The sequence below is a fragment of the Neomonachus schauinslandi genome, chromosome 5, assembly GCF_002201575.2.
Source record: "Neomonachus schauinslandi chromosome 5, ASM220157v2, whole genome shotgun sequence".
Taxonomy (NCBI): domain Eukaryota; kingdom Metazoa; phylum Chordata; class Mammalia; order Carnivora; family Phocidae; genus Neomonachus; species Neomonachus schauinslandi.
In genome coordinates, this window is record NC_058407.1 from 175853251 (window position 1) to 175873258 (window position 20008).

Sequence of the window (20008 nt, forward strand, 5' to 3'; positions counted from 1 at the left end):
CCCACACCTGCCCACTGACTCACACACACGTGCACACCCACACCTGCCCACTGACACACACGTGCACACCCTCGCCTGCCCACTCACACACACATGCACACCCACACCTGCCCACTCACATGTGCACACACCCTGCAAACACACTTCTGGCACAGTGCTGTGGGCCTGTGGTCTGGCCTTCGGTGTCTGACGAGGGGCTCTGGGCCTCCTGGTGTCTGGATTTAAACCACACTGGTTGTAGAAGCTTTCCTTAGAAGTGGAAGGTGCTTGCCTCCCTCGGCCCCCAGCCCCCACACTTGGTTCCTAGGATGGGGTGCACAGAACACGAGGAACAACACTGGAGCTGCCACCAGTCCCCAGTTTGTCAAGTGCCACATTCCACCACTTGCCTGGTTCAATATGAGAAATTGCGAATGTGCTTCCACCTGGACCTGCACCCCCAGTGGGGTCACGTGGCCGTCAGCACTCTGAACATTGCTGCACACACGCGTGCACACACGTGTTCCCGTTGCGCTTTGCGGGTGAGCGAGACATCAAGGTGTGTCTGAGCGCGTCGCTGTCATGCCTAACACACGTGGCGCCGATCGCATGTCATTGTCTAGCACGTCTCCCATGGCCACGGGTTGTCCACTTGGGTGTCCACGGAGCAGCTGGGATGTCAGGGGTGGGGCTGCTCACCTGTGGCAGGCAGGAGAGACCTCGCGTGGGACACGGGCCCATGAGACATGAGCCTGTGAGCTTCAGGGATCTCCTTGCCAGCCTCCTTTTGCACAGCTGGGGAGACAGGCTAGAGAGTCCCGGCCATGCTCATTCCCTGGGGCGGAGCCTCCCTGAGCGTCTGGCCTTTGCTTTCCAGATCCCGACTGGGCTTCCTACACCCTGGGGGTGTTCATCTGTCTGAGCTGCTCCGGAATCCACCGGAACATCCCCCAGGTCAGCAAGGTGAAGTCCGTCCGGCTGGATGCCTGGGAGGAGGCCCAAGTGGAGGTATGGGCCTGCCAGCGGGGGGGGGGGGGGGGGGGGGCGGGGAGGAGACACCCCGGGGGTCCCTTTACCCCTGGTGCTCCAGGCTCCTGACGGGCCAGTGCTGACCTGGGGTGGGGGTGAGGGGTAGAGGGGTGAGGGTAGGGATGAGATGGGGGGAGAGCAGAGGTGGGGGCAGGGGAGAGGGGCCGGAGGGATGGGGATGGGATGGGGACAGGGGTGTGAAGCGGGATGGGTGGGGAGTGGGGGCAGGGGTGTGGGAGGGGGGCCAGGCGGGGTGAGACGTGTCCTGTGCCCTTGGCCCCAGGTCGCCAGTCTGCACGCACCACTCAGCAGCCCTCGGTGCGTTCACAGGCCACTGTCACCAAGGTGCCTTGTAGGACATTTCACCCCTGAGAAAGAAAGCCGAGCCCCTAGCCGTCCCGAATGCAGCCGGGGGGACGCTCATCTGCTCTGCGTCCCCCCAGATGTGCCTGCTGTGGGCATGTCCATGGAAGGGATCGGGCACTGGGGGGCCTTGGTGTCTGGCTTCTTTCACCAAGCGCCACGTGTCCGGGGCCACCTGCGTTCTAGTGCGTGTCTGGGCTTCGCTCCTTTTTATGAGGGGATGACGTCCACTGATGGAGGGACCTTGTTATCCATCTGCCGATGAGCACCGGGACGCTCCGAGGCCGTGTGCGTGCAGGGAGCACGTGACTGTGTGGGGGCCCTAGGCCCCCGGCTGGCCGTTCGGTCTCCTCAGAGGTGCCCTGAGCGTGCCCCCCTCCGTCCCCCCGGTGAACACAGAGTAAGCCCTCCTGCGGAGAACCTGATCTATTGGACCAGGTGCCTGGAGATTCAGTGACCGCCAGGCAGGCGCACCTGTGCCCCTCAGGGCCGGGAAGCCTATCCCCGCACGTGGGAGTGACTGCAGCCTCCCACCCCAGCGGCTTCTGTGCCTCCCCGCACACCCCCCACCCCGTGTGAGAGCCATTGCCACATCCCTGCACACCGGCCCCCGTGTTTCTCCTCTGCTGCGTCCCTGTGGGGCCGTCACGGGGCGTTTCTGTGTCTTGAGGACACTGAACAGCTTGTGCCACGGTTTGGTGTCTGTGGCTGACCCTGCACGCCCTTGGCCCCTCGCTGGGGCGGAGTTGGCTGTTTCGCTTTCTCGTGTTCGGCTCTATTTGGGGATCTAACCCTTCGAGGTGGTAGTAGGAGACGGTTTTTCTGGGTTGTCCTTTGACTTTGCTCGTGGTGGGTTTTGCAGTGGAAACTTGTTTACTTTGATGTACTCAGATGTATCAGTCTTCTGTGGTTTTCGGGGTTCTCGGGTATTTCGATGGGCCTGAGCTGCCCCAGGCTGGTTTGACTCACCAGGGTGTCACGGAGGTAGAATTCGCACACCATGCAGCCCGCCCGCGGGAGGCTTCGCTCCACCACACGGCTGCACAGCCGTCCCCGCTGCCTGATCTTGGAGTATTTTCCCCAGACGAGCCCCTCACAGCCCCCCCACCCCACGGCCTCTGCGGCGCCCGCCCCCTGCGGAGCACCACGTGTCCCGGCTTCACCATGTGCTGGCAGGTGTCCCGGCCACATGCCCCTCTACTGCGGAGTAATTCCTGCCATGTGGACAGACCACATTCGGCTGACGCACCCGCCCATCCATCGGTGGACACTTGGGTCATCTCATTTTCCCGCTCTTACGAGTAACGCTGCTGGGAACAGTCCTGGGCAAGCTCGTGTGTGGGCAGAAGCGGCCTTTCTCCCGGACGGAGTGGCGTGGCTGTGTCTGTGGGGATGAGCCGGACTGCCCGGAACAGGGCCGCGTGCCTGCTGGCCACGCAGGGCGGGCCCGGTCCCGCCAGCACTTCCCGTGGCCGGTGTCTGATTCCAGCCTCCCTCACGGGTGCAAGCTGGGCTCCTGCTGTGGGCTTGACTCGCGTTTCCCCGATGATTAGCGGTGGTGAGCATCTTTTCATAGGCTTGTTGGCCATTCGTGTGTGTTCTTCAGAAACCAGTCCATTCAGATCCTTCACCGATTTTCAAAACGGGTTGTCTTTTTATTCCTGAGCTAGGAGCGTTTATTCAGAGTCCTTTATATATTCTGGACTTGAGTCCCTCATTAGATATGGTATTTGCAAATAGTTTTTCTCCTGTGAGTTATCTTTTAACTTTCCTTTTTTTTTTTTTTTAAAGACTTTATTTATTTATCTGAGAGAGAGAAAAAGAGAGAGAGAGAACAAGAGGGGGGAGGGTCAGAGGGAGAAGCAGACTCCCCGCGGAGCAGGGAGCCCGATGTGGGGCTTGATCCAGGGACTCCACGATCATGACCTGAGCTGAAGGCAGTCGCTCAACCGACTGAGCCACCCAGGTGCCCCTTAACTTTCCTTTTTAAATAAAATGTTTGCAATGCTAAACGTGCAGTTTATATTCTGAAGGAGCTATATCTGTATATTTTTTATTACTGAGGTGAAAGTCACATAAACCCACCGTTTTAGTGAACAGCCCAGTGGCATTTATCACATTCATGGGGTTGGGCAGCCCCCACCTGTGTCTGGTTCCAAGTCTTCCCGGCACCTCAGAGGAGCCCCGGGGCCCATCCCCCCGGCCCCACGGCCGCCTGTCTTCGTCCTGCCTCTGGGCATCCGCCCCTTGCGGACTTACTGTCCAGCTTCTCTCATTCAGCCTAACGTTTGCACGCCCTCAACGGCGTCCTTTGAAGCACAGAAGTTTTTAACTTTGATGAAGTTCCATTTTTTTTTTCTTTTGTTGTTTGTGCTTTTGGGATCACATCTATGAAGCCATTTCTTAATCCAAAGTCACAAAGATTTCCTCCCATATTTTCCTAAAATCATTTTTTTAAATTATAGCATAGTTTCTAGCTACTACTTTTACTGTTTAATTTCGGAAATCACATCTTTAATTCAGTTGGAGCTTATATGGCTAAAAGGTTGAGTCCAGCTGTGCTTTCTCTATGCTGGTTTCCCAGGTTCCTGCTCCCAATGATGATCAGCTAACAGGCATCCCCCCGTTGATCTGAGATGTGCATTAAATCCAATATCAAGTATTAGATCTTAGTGGATCTATTTCTGGACCTTTTATTGGTTGCATTGATTTGGCTCTCTGGTCAGTAACAGGTTTTAATAGCTGGTAGGAAGAGTATTTGCAGAATTTTCTAGAGCATTTTGCTTGTTAATTTTAAAATGAACTTTAGAATCATTGCTAGCTTCAAAAAAATTATATTTTTTTGACAGCTTCTAAAACAACATAGATCAACATCAGGAGGCGGCGTGTGTCTACCCTTCCGAGCACGTGTCTCTGTGCAAGATTTCTTGAGCATCCCTCGGGGCGCGGACGTTCTGTCTTTGTGGAGACTTTGAGCATTTCTCATGAGGCTGGCTCTTCAGTATTTTGCCAAGTTCTTGATTGAGGTTTTAGAAAAGCAACTGATTTTGGAATTTTAATTTGGTACCAGCTTTTTGCTGAAGTATCTTATTGTTGGTGATTTTTTCCAGTTGACCCACTTGGGTTGGACATGGTCATGGCCTGATGGTCCTCAAAGTTCGATGGCTTTGGAAGAAAGGCTTTCTCTTGGTGGGTGGGGGCGGGGGGTCAGAAGGAGGCAGGATTGGCGCAGAAGGAATCCCTTCCACTCTCCTTGTCCTGGAGGCCACCATGCGTCAGGCGCTGCTGGTCCCCTCCCTGCTCCCCTGCACCAGCCCAGCTGGAGGCATCTCTTCCAATATACCTGGCACTGACCCCAGGGCCTTTGCACCCGCTGTTCCCCCACTGCCTGTGTAGTACCTGCTCCAGGTTCCTGACTCCCACCGTCTGTCAGCCTCAGGGGGAACACAGACCTTGCTTCCCCGGGCCAGTCTCCATCTCAGGGCCCTCACTGTGCCCAGTACTTGAGGGCTGCCTGCTGGGCGTGGGTCAGATGAGTGGAGAGCGGGTCTTGCGTGAGGCAGGGACGGGGCAGCTTGGGCGGAGGGAGCAGCTCTGCAGCCCCGGGGGATGTGAGGAGGGCCCGGCCCACCCTCTCCAGGGCCCCTGGCAAAACTGGAGGTGCGTTCCTGTGGCCGTGGCAAAGTGCTTTCCCTGAGACAGGAGGGGCTGGGGACGCCAGGGCTCTGGGGTCAGCCGGCCCCTGCCCTAGGCCTCGGCCTCTGGGAGCACTGACCCCATCCTCCCTCTGCAGTTCATGGCCTCCCATGGGAACGATGCTGCGAGGGACACGTACGAGTCCAAAGTGCCTCCCTTCTACTACCGGCCCACGTTTTCTGACTGTCAGTAAGTCACAGGGGGCATCCGTCGGGGGCTGGCATCGGGAGGACCCACCAGGCGGGGCAGCGGCTGCCACCTGGGAGCTGGGGAGGGCGGCCGGGTCCCCGGGGTCTGGCAGTGGGGTGGTGGCTGGTGGCTGGAGGGAGGGCAGTGGGGCCCTCGCTGTGGGTCTCAGCGGGGGTCTCCAGGGCCTCGTGTGCCCCCCGGTGGTCGGAGGAGGATGCTGAGCAGCTCAGGGCGGAGTCCACCCCTGGCCAGGCTCCCCGTCTCCCAGCACTTCTAGACCTCCCTGAATCCCCTACCTCCCTGGGTGTCACCCCCCAGGACACCTCGTCCCTCTGTGCCCCCAGCACAGGACTGGCCCCTTAGGTGTCACTCAAACCCCCCGGCTGCCCTGCCTCTGCTGGCCGGTGTCCACGGTGGCTCAGCCACGGCTTTGGCCACGGAGATGAATGGCCCTCTTTGGACAAGGGCACTCCCGGGGCCCAGAGGGGTTGAGTGAGTGACACAGATGCCAGCAGAGGAGCCGCGGCCAGAACCTGGGATGTGGGCTTGATGCTGGGAGTTCCCGGTCCCGGGCAGGCAGGTGGGAGTCCTGCTCCTGGCCACCTGCCTGGGGACCTGGCCCACCTGCCTCCCAGGCCAGGGAGATGCTGCTGATGGCCGCAGGGTCTCTGGGGTCAGGACGCCTTGCCAGGGACCCACTCTGGTGCAGGTACTGGGTCACATCCTGAGACTCGCCCCACCACCGGCTACTTCTGGGCTCAGGGGGGAATCTGGAGCCTGGGGCCCTGCCTGGCCGTCTCGTTATGAATCAGTGTGGCCGGGCAACTATTTCTGAGACACGATTTTATCACCTCGGCCACAGCCTGCTCTATGGTCTGCCTATTTGCATGCATGCCCTGTATCTCCCTTCAGAGTGGATGACAAGGGACAGCTAGGCTCACAGGCCGTGTCCTGGCCAGGACGCCCAGCAGCTTCCTCTACGCCCTGGTCCCTGAGACACGCTCGCAGAGACCATCCCTGTGCCATTTAGGGGCTGTGTGGTCAGGGCCTGTCGGGGTGACTGGGCATCCCAGGAGGGAGCAAGGGAACCCTGGGCAGGCCTCGCCTTCCAGAAGCCCCTGCTAGGCGAAGGTTTGCCAGAGCCGAGCCTGCCACCGTCCCCACACTCAGTAGGCACTGAGGTCTGCCCAGGCCAAGCCCCCGTGGCCCAGGAGGGTGCAGATGCCTGCAGGGGTGGGGTCCGAGCCCCCCCCTCCCAGGGAGCTGTGACTGAGGCCAGCGAGTTGTGGCGGCTGATGCTCCAAGCTCACTGAGGAGTGCCGTGCGTAGTGGGAGGCGTGGTTTGAATCCCTTTGTAAACTGTAGGGTGCAGCACCCCCCAGATGGGCACTTTTGGAGCCGGGGGCTGCAGCAGCCTCCAGGGAGGCCCCCCTGGTGTCCTGAGGACAAAACCAGGGGGTGTGTGGCCCCTCCCCGGCCTCCCATCTAGGGCTCGGAGCCCATGGGCGAACCCATGAGGAGCGGTGCTCAAAAGGCCTGGGTACAAGGTTATGTTCATGTCAGGCGGTGACTCAGAGAGAGGTGGGGACCTGGGCCCCCTTCCTGTGTCCGCCCCGCTGCCCTCGGGCTCGGTCCTGCCGCCGTGGGAAGTAAGTCAGCAGAGGTCCTCTCGGTTTTGCTTCTGCTGCAAGCCAGCCCCCCTGCTTCCTTCTCAGGGGCCCGGGCGGGGGGAGGCTGGAGCCCGGAGGTGCCCCCAAGTCCTTGGCGGGCAGGGTTCCCGGCTGGATGGGGCTCTGTGCCGGCTTGCTGGGGCGGAGGGGGGGGGTCCAAAACTCCAGCTGGGTTGGCTCACACAACAGAAATTCACCATCTCACCTCCTGGAGGCTGGCGGTCCAGGTGTGCGGGGCTCGTCTCCTGAGCCCCCTCCTGGGCTTGGACATGGCCATCCTGTGTCTGTCTGGACCTCCTCTCTGGGGGTGCCTCCACTCCAGCCTGACGCATTGTAACTTGTTAACCCACAACCATCTTCCTTCCAGAATGGGGCCCATCTGCAAGGTGCTGGGGGTTAGGACTCCAACGTATTTTTGAGGGTGGTGGGTGCAATTCAATCCATAAGAGCCTCAGAAATCAGGCAGATAAAGCGAGAGGAGGTCTTGGTTTGCTTCGGGGAGTTCAGAGGGCAAGCGGGTGTGGATGGCGGCCGTGCCAGGCCAGGGGCTCACCACCGTGAGGAGGGTGTATCCTCAGTTTCCCCACGGTACAAAGGAAGGGAAAGACACTGCCTGGGTGAGCTGCCCACCCGGTGGAAGGGGAAACTGAGGCACCAAGGGCAGTCACCTCCCCAGGAGGGAAAGCCCAGGCCTCAGCCTCTGGCAGAGTGTCCTAGAGCATGGGACTCAGAGGCTGACGGAGCCAGGGCAGGAGGGCAGTCAGGAGCGGCGGTCAGATGCCAGCCCCTGACATGGTAGCCGGCAAACAGCCACGCTCCCACTGGGGCTTCTGCACCAGCCTCAGGGGGCTGGGGGGGAGGAAGGGGTCCGCCGCCTGCCGGGTGCTGAGGTTGCCCCCGACGGGCTGTTGGAAATGGGGGAGGCAGGCCCTGGGGGTCAGAGCAGGGCAACTCCAGGGCCGGGCAGGGTGGGTGGTCTGCTTCACAGGGGCAGTGGTCGCCCCACTCACCTGACCGCCCCCCGCCCTCCCAGCTCCAGGCAGCCAGTCCTGCACACATCCCAGCTCCGCATCTGCTCTGGGTTGAGGGGACCCATACTGACCCCGAGGGCCCCGGCCCTGGGGGGAGGCGGTGAAGCCTGTCTCCCCTAAGCTCCCGGGAACACAGGGCGGGTCTTAGGTTTCAAGAGCAGCGTCTGCTGGTGGGGGTGTGGGCCTCCCTCATCATGAGGCTTGGTGGAGAGTGGGACCCCCCCCCTTTGATGCTGGTTTTCCCTGGTGGAGGAGCCTGGGCCAGATGGCCTCAGGAGGTCAGGGCCCCATGTACTGCGGCACCCTGTCCGTGTTGGGGCCCCTGATGACTGAGTGGTTCAGATCGGGCTGCCCAGCAGGGTGGGGACTCCCCCGGTGCCTGCTGCCTGGCTTCCTCCTCCTGCTGCCGCTGGGAGCCTCTGCGCCAGGCCCGGGTGGAGCCTCGGGGGCCAGCGTCCATGCAAAGGCCGTGGCCTGGGACCTCGTGGGTGTGTGATGGTGCGGATGAGGCCACAGGATGGCTGTTAGCTGTCTGCGTCCCACTGACACACCAGGCCCTGGCTCGCACACGTCCGAGCAGCCAGGCATGGCGTTCCCATGTTACAGAGAAGCGGGTGCAGGAGGGGAGCTGGCTCCCCGGGGTCCTACAGCTCGGCCCTGTCAGGAGCTGAATGGTGTCCCCCAAAAGGCAGGTCAGGTCCGAACCCCAGGACCTGTGCAGGGCCCTTATCTGGGAACAGGGTCTTTGCAGATGAAACGAAGGGCCTGGAGTGAGGGCTCGTGGGTTTTGGCTGGCGGAGCTGGGATGGCGAGTGTCTTCAGAAGAGGGGATGCCGGGACCCAGGGAGGGTCTGCACGGAGATGGGCAGAGGCTGAGGATGCCGGAGGGGGGCCTTGTTCTGCAGAAGGAGCCGGCCCTGCCTGCCTGCCCCTGGCCTGGCCTCTGCACCCGGAGACCCTAAATCCCGGTGGTTTTCAGAGGCCTTGTGGAGCGGGGTTACGGGCGGCCCCAGGACCACGTGCACACCCGCAGGGCTGGGCCCCTAGAGCCTGGTTTGGCCTCATGGGCCCAGCACGAGGCCTGAGGTCCCATCTGCTGCACTGGGTGGGGGAGCCCCCGAGCCCGAGGGCCGTGCTGGGTCCCAAACTCACCTGGGTGTGTGTCGCCCAGAGCCGGACGGCCCCTCCCGAGGGGTTGAGCGATCTCGCTGTGGTGCCAGCCAAGCTGACGTGACTCGGAAGTAGAAATGGAGGCCGTGGCCGCCCTTGGGGTCGGGTGTTAGCACAGCTGTGACAGCTGGAAGCGGAGGGGCTGGGGGCTGCTGGTGAGTGCAGAGGCAGGGCGGGAGGGATGGGGAGGGGTCACAGGCTGAGCTGGGGGTCAGCGAGGGTCTTGTCAGCACCGAAGAACCGAGGCAGGTGGGCCACGGAGAGCTCTGAGCGGCTCTGGGAGAGCAGACCGTGGGGGTGGCCTGGGTCAGGGCAGCAGCAGGGACGGGAGGCCGGGGCCGAGCCCCAGGGTCTGCCGAGGTGCAGGGCTCGGAGGATGAGGAGCTGGTGCCTTGCCCCGGTGTGCAGGGGGTGGGAGCTGTCGGAGGCATGTGCCGCCCAGCCGGTGGGGGCCGTGGGGGCCAGGACAGAGCAGCCCTGCTCTGTGGCCGGGCAGAGGCCCCCTCTGCTGCTCGCTGGGGCCGCCTTCCTGGCAGTCGGGGGTGAAGGGAGGGGATGTTACTCGGCCACGGGAAGACACGAAGCACGGAGGGGTGTGCGCCACCGTGAGGGTGAACCTCAGACACTGCTCTGTGCACAAAGCCCGTCGCAGAAGGCCACACGCGCTGCCCGATGCCGCGTGGGCACAGGTCAGTCCAAACGGCAGTGGACTGTGGCGGGGCCAGGTCAAGGGTGTCCTCTCTGGGGTGATGGCGGTACAGCCTTGAGAGGGACTGTGAACCTGTGTATTTGACGCTTTCAGTAGCTGCATTTGATGGTACATGAATTAGAGCTAATTTTTTTTAAGTTTATTTTTTTGAGTAAACTCTACACCCAACGGGGGGCTCGAACTCACAACCCCAAGATCAAGAGTCGCTCGCTCCAGCGACTCAGCCAGCCAAGCGCCCCTAGAGCTAATTTTTTTTTCAAAGATTTATCTATTTATTTTAGAGCACGAGCAGGGGGAAGGGCGGAGGAAGAGAATCTCCGCTGAGCGCAGAGCCTGATGTCAGGACTCGATCCCATGACCCTGAGACCAAGACCTGAGCTGAAATCAAGAGTCGGACGCCCAACCGACTGAGCCACCCAGGCGCCCCAGAGCTAATTTTTTTTTTAAGGGGAAGTATTAGTGGTAAAACTATCTGATTAGCAAACAATTTTAAAAAATCAAAGCTGGTGGCCCTTCAGCCCTGCCTTCTGGAGGTGGACACGCGTTCTTTCAGGGGCCTTGTTCACAGAGGCGCCAGGAGCCTCTGTGAGCCCTGTGGTGCGGCCCAGCATGACGCGTTCTCTCCTCCCAGACTCCTGCGTGAGCAGTGGATCCGGGCCAAGTACGAGCGGCAGGAGTTCACCCACCCTGACAAGCAGGAGCCCTACTCCGCAGGTAAGGCCCTGTGCTCTGTGTCCCTTGTCTCTGTGCCTCTCCCTCTGGCCCTGTTTCTCTGTCCCTCTGTCCCCCTCTCTCTCTGTCCCTTGTCTCTCTGTGTCTCTGTCTCTGTGTCTCTGTCTCTCTATCCTGGTCTCTGTACCCCTCCTCCCCGCTCCTGGCACTGCCAGACTCCTTTCGAATCTGGAGGACCAGCTAATTGGTCTGGGCCCGTGTCCGGTCCTCCTGACACCGAGCTGGGTGGCCTGGTGCTCAGGTCCCGTGGCCATCAGCAGCCCAGCTCAGACGGGGTGGGTGCCATGGGGATGGCAGGGCCGCGCTGGGTGCCCTGGCTGGTCGGGGAGGTGGGCCCGTGCTGGGCTGTCTGCAGGGTGAGCAGGTGCTGGTGGGAGGGGCGGGGCGGGCGCGCGGTGGGGCCCAGTCTCGGAGGACGGGAGGTGTGATGTGGGCCTGCCTCTGTGTCCCGGAGCTGCCCTCTCGGGAAAAAGCGGGCTCTGGGTTCCAGAAGTGGGGGGTGCGCACAGGGCAGCAACCCCGACAGACCTCTCCCCTGCATGTTTGGGTCCGTTCCAGGCGCTCAGGTCTGCGAGGGCCTGGTCTCTGCCTCCTGCCTCGCGGAGCTCAGGAGGTGGTAATGACCGCGTGACAAGCTGGGGGCCTTCCTGCCTACAGGTGTGTCCCCGTCCCAGGCCCGAGGTCCCCCATTAGAACGCATTCCTCCAAGCTCCTGGTGCCGCCAAGCCCTGTCCCTCTTGGACAGGGGTGAGACAGTGGGCCAGGGACACACGGGACTGCGGGAGGGGCACGGTAGCAGGCCCTGAGCCGGTGGCCTTGGAGCCAGTGGCCTCTCCGTCAGCCCCTCCGGGGCCAGCAGAAGGGGCGGAGGCTCCACCCACCTGCCGCCACCGAGGCCCTCACCAAGCCGCCGTCCCGTGGGGAGGTGGCCAGTGTGCTGGCCCTGCACAGCTGCTAAATCTCACCTGCTCACAGCAGGGGCCTCCCCAGGGCCCCCCACATGCCCTCCTGGGGCTCCCAGGAGGAAGGGCAGCATTCGGGGGCACCCGGGGCCCCACGCCCCACGGCCTCTGAGGCCAGGCCAGCCAGGTGCCCCCAGACCCAAAGCCTGCACAGGTCCCAGCCCCTCCGAGCCCCCTGCTGCCAGCCCCAGTGTTGGAGTGGGTGCACCTGGGCACCCCAAGGTGTCCTGGCCCTGTGGTTCCCCTTTGTGGGCTCCTCCTCCAGCCCTGCGAGGAGCACCAGGGGATTCCCGCGGGCACTTCCTGCCACAAGAGCACTTTCTCAGGCCCAGGGGAGGACATGCCCACCTGGCCCCTCCCACGAGGAGGACGGGAGCTGAAGGCCCCAGGAAAGGCCCCGGCCCTGGGAGCCATGCGAGGCCCAGGCCAGAGGCCACGAGCCCCCCCCCAGCTCGGAGGGGCCACGGGGACCGGCAGGTGGCAGGAGCCTGGGCCCCCAGCGGCGCATGGTGGGTGCGGGGTGCGTCGCCCACAACTTGTCCCACTGCGTGTGGTGCCCCAGACCGCCCGGGAGGAAGGGCTCCAGCACAGTTGTCTGCGGGGTGCCAGGCCCCGAAGCCAGACGTGAGGGCGACAAGACGGGCCACGGGGGAGAGGACACGAGCCCTGCCCACGGAGGGCGTGGACCGGGGAGGGAGGAGGGCTCGGCCCTTCTGACAGAAGAGGTCCACTGTCACCGAGGAAGAAACGGGGGAATGGGACGGCCAGCAGCGGGGGCCCCAGCGGAGCGGGTGTGGACCGGCCCCCGCCAGGCGCCGAAATCTGAGGAAGCTGGGGGGAGCCGGGATTTGCGTGTCTCGAAGTGTCTTCCCCTGGATGTGGATTGGAATGGAGGAAAAGGGCCCGGCCGGCCGAGAAGCTGCTGGGGACAGGGCACCAGTGTCCGGATGGCGTGGCTGCCGTGACGTTCTTGCCGAAAATGCAAAGACTCGCCTCGGCCGCGAGGAAATGCCAGACGGGCCCCGCGGAGGGACCCTGACCGGACTCGCTGACCAGCACTCCTCGGGGCGTCAAGGCCGAGAAGCAGCTGCACGTGTGTGCCCGGGTGGCATCGCGGGGCTGGGGCGGCAGGGGGGCTGCCATGAAGGGGGTCAGTCGTGCCATCCGAGGTGGCTGCCCGGCTCTGAGGCCCCTACCGCGGCGACCGGGGCTCCCCTCGGGTCACCGCACGCACTGACGCCAGGCACCACCTGGTGCTGGGGAACGAGGGGTGTGGGGAGGCCGCGGGCCCAGGGCTCCGGGTGGCTCCAACCTGGCACCCCCCGCCCTCGGCCAAGGTCGCGGGCGTGTGGAGATAAGGGGCCTCACCTGCCCCACCCCGGCTCACAGGGGCGACCCTGGTGACCCTCCTGGCTCGCTCCCCACGCTGTGCCCCGCCTCGAGCCACAGCCTCAATGGCTGCCTTTCACGGGCCGGACAATGCCCCCCGTTGTCCTGAGGGCCAGGCCGCCCGGGCCGCCCCCAGTCACCGACAGACACAGCACTTCCTGCTGAGGCTTCGGACCCCATCCCCCTGCCTCCTCTCTGTGCAAAGCAGGGCCGGTCCCAGAGCTGCCACCCTGCCCCGCCTTTGTCCTAAGTGTCACAGGGTGAGCAGAGAGCTCCCTGCGTGACAGAGCCCGTCCCCCCCGGGCCTCAGTTTCCTCCTCTGTGTAGTGGGGAGGACACGGTACTCAGCATGGGGTCGTCATTGGAAGCATTGACTGATGTTAGGTGTAGCGCGCCCAGTGGGCCTGAGGCATCTCTGGGGTGGCAGGTGCAGGTCCAGTCAAGGGAAGGTGTTTGTGGGGTTCGGCCAGATGTGCCTCCCCCCACCCACTGGATTCAGGACTGTTGGCCGCTTCCTGGCAGCATCTGCGTGGGAACCAGGTTTGGGGCACAGACTTGGCCATGCGGGAGGCTGTGCTGGTCCCCCAGTGAGGTGGCCAGGGTAGCAGGGAGTGAGGAACAAAGGAGGCCAGACCTGGGCCCCCGTGTCAACCTCGTGGGGACTAGAACCTGTAGGCCTGGAACCAGGTCCTGGCCCTTCTGCGGAGGTGCCCAAGGTGGGCCTCAGTTTCCCCGGTGTCTTCTCAGGTCCTGGCTCTATGCCCAGAGCACACCTTTCCACCGGGCATCCCCTGGCAGAAGCCACACAGTGTGGGGCCCGTCTCCTGCCCTGGGAGGGCCACCCGGGGTCTGGGCACGGAACACCCAGCCTGGGCCCCCCCGGTAAGCTCTCCTGCCCCTCAGAGCAAGGCCGCGTGTCCCTGCTGCAACGAAGAGGTCAACGTGTAACTTGTTCACGTAAGGTGCAGTCCACATGTGAGCCCCGTGCGGGGGATGGTCCTGTGACCAAGGCAGACACAGGACAGCCCCACTCTGCAGGCTGTCGGCCACCCCCAGCCCCTGCCCGGCTCCATGCCCCAGAGTCCTGCCTTTTCTGGGGTCATTCCACGGGGCCAGCCGCACCGGGAGTTGGCCCTGCCGCGCCATCCCCGTGGCTCCGTCCTGAGTGTGGAGAGGTGTTGGTGTGCTGGGGACCTCGGGTTGTGTTCAGTTCGAGGCTTTCACGTGGACGTGGTTTTCCGGGTCGTGTGAGAAGTGTGTGGCGGTTCCTCATTAATTTAAGCAGTGCTGCAGAGTGGGCCCGCTGTCCTGCAGTCCCTCTGGCAGAGGGGGCACCGTACGTGTGCGCTGGCCCGCACCTGGGACGGCCGTTCTTGTGGCTGGCGGTGGCCACTCCTGGGGGCAGCGGTGGCCGACCATCACCACTGACGGTGCTGAGGATCCTCGCGCTTCCTCTCGGCGCCCCTCAGAGGGGCTTTGGGAGGAGGCGGCCGGGAAGGCCGCGGACAGGTGGGCCCCGCACACGGCAGGGGTGGCACACCGTAGGCGCCCAATAAATGCTGAGTGAAGCATCTGGCCTGTGCCCCCGGACTGGCTGGTCCTTTGGGCGGAGACGGTCTCCCCGGCACAGCCAAGCTCCAGGTATGCGTGTCGGGGGGCACCGCTGGGTCCCGTCCCGCTGCGTGCGCCAGGGAGACCCCTCTGGCAGGGGTGCGGTCGGCAGGGGCGTGGGGGGAGGCTGGTGCAGCACAGACACCCCGAGCCCGGGTAGACGTCGGGGGACAGCACGGCACCCTGGAGTCTGCAGGGCTCAGGGAACCCCGGCTTGGAGGCCCCAGTGTGGTGGGCGGGAGTCGTCCCACTCAGGCCCACCTCCCCGGGGAGGCCAGGCCATGACGGGACGGGCAGGCCGCCGGCTTCACGGAGCGCCAAACAGCCGTCCTTGGGCGGGGCCAAGTCCGGGACCCTGGCCAGCGCCCGTCTGAAATTGCCGCTGCTGCCGTCCGGTGCCTGGAATTAGGCACCCTGGCTGCTGGCCGCTGGCCGTCGCGGGCACGCGGCCCAGGAGCCAGGCCGACCTGGGCCAGCGCCCCCTCCATCCCACGGCTTCCAGCCGGGCCTGGGCCAGGGGGACTGTGGGGTGGACGGTGGGGCTGGGTGGCCACCCCACTCAGCCGGCCGCCGGCTGCGTCCTGAGCCCCTGCTGCCGCCTGCTGGGCCCAGCAGGCAAGGCGGGCGGGCGGGCGGGCGGGCGGGCGTGGGGCAGGGGGTCCTGCAGGGCGCAAGGCCGGCGCTGGCTGGCAAGGTGACCTTGGACCAGGACTCGCGTCTCTGTGCCTCAGTTTCCCCTTCTGTACAATGAGGATGACAACTTGGAAGTCCTTCTGGGGCCGGCACAGGATCATGTGGGTGACGTGCTCAGCCAGGGCCTCGTCATGGGCAACGTTCACGGGTGCGGGTGGCCACCCGCCCTGCAGATGGCACGACTCCAGCTGCTGAGCAGACACCACCCTCGGGCGCGTCCCTGCGGGCCGGTGGACTTGCAGCTTTGCCCTGGGTAGAGTGCTCACGTGGTCGCTCTGCGTAGGGCCCCGTGTGGGCCTGGGGACCCGGTTCCCGCGCACACAGTGGGCATAGGCCTGCTGGCGCTATGAGCAGGGGGCCCGGGGGGGAGGGGAGGGGCCCCATCTGGCGCTGTCCCGCCACAGACTGAGAGGCGCCAGCCGCCCCCTCCCCGACGCCAGGCTGCCGCCCCTTTAGGGTCGCGTGTCTCAAGCACGGAGAAAATAGCTCCTTGTCCCTGTGGTGTCAGGCGGGGCCTCTAGGGCTGCAGCAGCGAGCGGGTCAGGGCCTAGAGGTGGCGTCCGGAATGCGAGCCGCCCCGGCTGTCAGGGTCGCACCGCCCGCGCAGGCGCCGGTCCAGCCTTCTCCTCCCATCCCGGGCCGGCCTCGGGCGCGGCAGCAGGACAGGTTCCCCGGGGAGAGCGCCCCGAAACCCGGGGCAGAACTGCTGGGCGGTTTGTACGGGAAGCCACAGACCCTGACTGTGACGGGCGAACCCCGAGGAACGCGCCCACGGCACACGGGCGTCCCTGGAGACTCAGTCCCGCGGGGCCAGCAGAGCTGGGACTGCGCCGCGGGCACGGCGGCAGCAGGCTCCCCTGCCCCTGCCCTGTGGAGGGACAGCACAGCCAGGCAGGGGACACAGGGCACGGCTCCTCTTGGGCACAAGGTCCGGAACCGGCCTCACTGACGGGAACGTGACAGGACCGAACACGAAGGGAGGACAGTATTCCCTTCCTAGGGCTGCTGGAGCAACGGGCCACAGAATTTGTGCCCGACGGCCTGGGGCACCCGGGGCTCCGAGCTCCGCAGAGTCGGGGGGCTGGAGTGGAGGGGTGGGCAGTGCCGGCTCCGCCCTGCGTCTCCTGTTTCCAGTCCCTTCTCCCTCCACCTCCCGCGTGCGAGGACCCTTGTGATGACCTTGGGCTCACCTGGACAGTGCAGGACGCCCGCCCGTCCCCAGACCCTCCAGACATGCGCGAGTCCTGTCCCGCTGTCCTGAGGACTCAGCAGTGGGCACCTTGCTCTGCTCTGCCGCCCCCCCCCCCCCCCCCCCGGTGGCCACACAGGCGTCTCCTCACACATTCGCCCGTGGGCCTGCACACAGGGTAGCGCACTACACCCCTTTCCCTGTTTCTTACGCTTCCGGAAGGAAATGGGAAAACACGCCAAACAGTAGGCAGCAGCGGGCAGCCTCTGGGGAGGGGGTGGCCTCGGGTCCCAGCGCCGTGGGCGAGTCCGGCCTGCGTCCACCAAGCTCCGCAGCCGAGAGGCCAGACCTCAGGCTGGAGTCCTCTCGCCCACACCCTCTGTGTGGGTCAGGCTGGCGGCCTCCGCTCTGGTCCACTGTGACCCTCTGACCCACACCCCCCCTCTCCCCAGGATACCGAGAAGGCTTTCTCTGGAAGCGCGGCCGGGACAACGGGCAGTTTTTAAGCCGGAAGTTCGTGCTGACGGAGCGGGAAGGGTCCCTGAAGTATTTCAACAGAAACGATGTGAGCCCAGCATGGGGCCCGTACTGGCCGTTGTCCCCAGCTGCCCTCAAGCAATTCCTGGCCTGGAGGGGCTGCCCCCTCCTGTGGGGACCCCTGCCCACCCCTTGGTCACAGTCGCTCCCTGGGGCCGGGCCTGGTCGGTAATGCTGGGCACTCCCAAGCCCGACAGGGTCATCCAGGCGGCGGGCGGGGAGGGCTGGCCGGGCCCTGCGCCCACCCAGACCAGCTCCAGGTCAGGACATCCCCGGTGACACACAGAGACAGAGGGCACCGCAGGGCAGTTTGCCAGCTCCCAGGCAAAGAGGAAAGCCGGGCTGGCGGGACGGGAGCAGGGGTGGGGGCACAGCAGACAGGAGGAGCTGCAGCGGGGAGGGGGGTCTGCCCGGGTGTCAGACAGCCCCCTTCCTCATCCCCGGGGAGGGCAGCGCTGTTACCTCAGACTTGCAGGTCAGGAAGCCCAGGACCAGAGCGCGTAAGTAACTTACCCAAAGCCACACAGAACAGCCGGCACCCACAGGCCCGGCTGGAGCTAACGGCCTTGCTTCCAGGCCAAGGAGCCCAAGGCTGTCATGAAGATCGAGCATCTGAACGCCACCTTCCAGCCAGCCAAGATCGGCCACCCGCATGGCCTGCAGGTCACCTACCTGAAGGACAATAGTACCCGCAACATCTTTGTCTACCACGAGGACGGGAAGGTGGGTGCCGGGCTGCTTGGTGGGGGCAGGGAGCTGGGGTGCTCCACCCTGCATGGCCACGTGGAGCCAGCGGGGCCCTGGCCAGGGAGCGGACCTAGAATCCCTAAAGCCATCAGGGCCCCAGCTGTTCTTTGTTGGGAATTTTTGATGACGGATTCGGTCTCCTTACTCGTTTATAGGACCATTCAGATGGTCCACTTCTTCCTGACTTAGAATTGGTGGGTTTTCTGTTTCCAGGAATTTGTCCACTTCATCGAGGTGACCCTGTGTTGGTGTACGGTTGTTCACAGCACGCTCTCATAGACCTTTTTATTTCTGGGAGCAGCGTCCCCAACTTTGTGTCTGATTTGAGTGACTTGAATCAGTTTCTTAGGCCATCCAGTTCAAGGCATGCCGATGCACTGATCTTCTCAAAGAAGCAACTTTTGCTTTCATGTAGCACTGGTCTATCATCATCCAGCCATCCCCTCCCACCCTCGCACCAGAGCTTCTGCGGGGTGAGGGTGCCGGGAGCCCCCAGCCAACCCCTCGGGGTCTGTCCTTATGTCACGGGTGGCCCCTCCTCCTTGTGACCTTGGTTTTCCATTTTTACCTCCGGAACACGGGCATGTGGATTAAAGGGCAAAATGTGTCTGCAACGCTTCAGCCACACAAGGGTCTGGCAACCACCTCTCTTCTCCCTTTTTTCTTGAGTAAAAATACACCTAAAATTCACCATTTTCGTGATGTGTAAGCATACGGTTCTGGGTACATTGTGCAGCCATCCCCACCACCCCTTCCAGAATGTTCCATCCCGCACACAGAGACCCTGTCCCTGTGACGCACAGACCCCCACCCACTCCCCCAGCCCCGGCCCTGCCATCTACCCTCTGTGAGTCTGATGACTCTGGGACCTCGTGGGAGTGGGGTCCCCGTGCGTGTCCTTCTGGGCCTGGCTCGTGTCCTCGGGCCTCGTCCCCATGGGGGCAGGGGTCCGGTTGCTTCCTAAGGCTGAGTGATCTGTCGTGTGGACGGACCACACTGTGTTTATCAGCCCCTACCCTGACGGACAGCTGGTGGTTTCATGAAGGATGCTGCTGTGAACTTGGGGGTACAAATACCTGAGACCCTACATTCAATTCTTGTGATTATATAGCCAGAGTGAAATTGTGGGATCGGGTGGTAACTGTTTTGAGGACCCTCCTCACTCTTGTCCACGGCAGCTGCACGGTTTGCGTTCCCCCCGACAGGGCACGAGGGTTCTCCTCTCTCCCCGTCCTCGCCAGTAGCTGTTTCTGGGTTCTGACGGGCACTGTGAGGTGTGCGAGGTGCTCGCATGTTGATTTTCATCTGCATTTCCCTGATGATGACTGAGGTTGAGCATCTTTTCATGTCCTGGTTGGCCATTTGTGTGTCTTCAGAGAAAGGTCTGTTCAGGTGCCATTTTGCCCATTTTGGATTTTGGTGGTTTTTTCAGGTGTTGAGTTTTAGGGCTTCTCTATATATTCTGGATATTGATCTCTTAGCAGACACACGACTTGAAAACGTTGTCTCCCAATCTGTGGGTTACCTTTCACTCTGTGGATAGTGTCCCCTGGAGCACAAAATTTTTAAATTTTCATAAACTCCAGTTTGTCTTTTGTTGCCGACGCCTGTGGTGTCAGATCAACAAAATCATCGACATATCCAGCGTCATGAAGCTTTTGCCTTGTGTTTTCTTCAAAGATTTGTATGGTTCAGGTTTATGTTTAGGTCTTTGATCCACTGAGTTAATTTTTTTTAAAGATTTTATTTATTTATTAGAGCAGGAGGGCGGGGAGGGGGTCGGGGGAGGGGCAGAGGCAGAGGGAGAAGCAGGCTCCCCACTGAGCAGGGAGCCCGACACGGGGCTTGATCCCAGGACCTAAGATCATGACCTGAGCCACCCACGCGCCCGCCCCCCCACTGAGTTAATTTTTATATAAGAGTCCAACTTCGTTTTTTTTATTATGTTACGTTAATCACCATACATTACATCATTAGTTTTTGAGGTAGTGTTCCATGATTCATTGTTTGTGCATAACACCCAGTGCTCCATGCAGAACGTGCCCTCTTTAATACCCATCACCAGGCTAAGCCACCCCCCCACCCCCCTCCCCTCTAGAACCCTCAGTTTGTTTTTCAGAGTCCATTGTGTCTCATGGTTCATCTACCCCTCCGATTTCCCCCCCTTCATTCTTCCCCTCCTGCTACCTTCTTTTTTTTTTTCCTTAACATATATTGCATTATTTGTTTCAGAGGTACAGATCTGAGATTCAACAGTCTTGCACAATTCACAGCACTCACCATAGCACATACACTCCCTGGTGTCTATCACC

The 20008-nt window shown here is 62.5% G+C and overlaps 1 protein-coding gene across 2 annotated transcripts in view; it reads left to right on the forward strand.

Moving 5' to 3' along the window:
- The window catches only part of ADAP1 (ArfGAP with dual PH domains 1), a 52134-nt gene that overhangs the window by 24684 nt on the left and 7442 nt on the right, over nt 1-20008 (forward strand). The window contains exons 2-6 of one of the 2 annotated variants that reach the window (XM_021680164.1): nt 857-987; nt 5165-5256; nt 10468-10550; nt 16865-16977; nt 17526-17672. In XM_021680164.1, the coding sequence (XP_021535839.1) occupies nt 857-987; nt 5165-5256; nt 10468-10550; nt 16865-16977; nt 17526-17672 (566 nt within the window). Of the gene's footprint in view, nt 1-856; nt 988-5164; nt 5257-10467; nt 10551-16864; nt 16978-17525; nt 17673-20008 lie in introns of those variants that run through there. The other variant, XM_021680165.1, reaches the window with a different exon arrangement.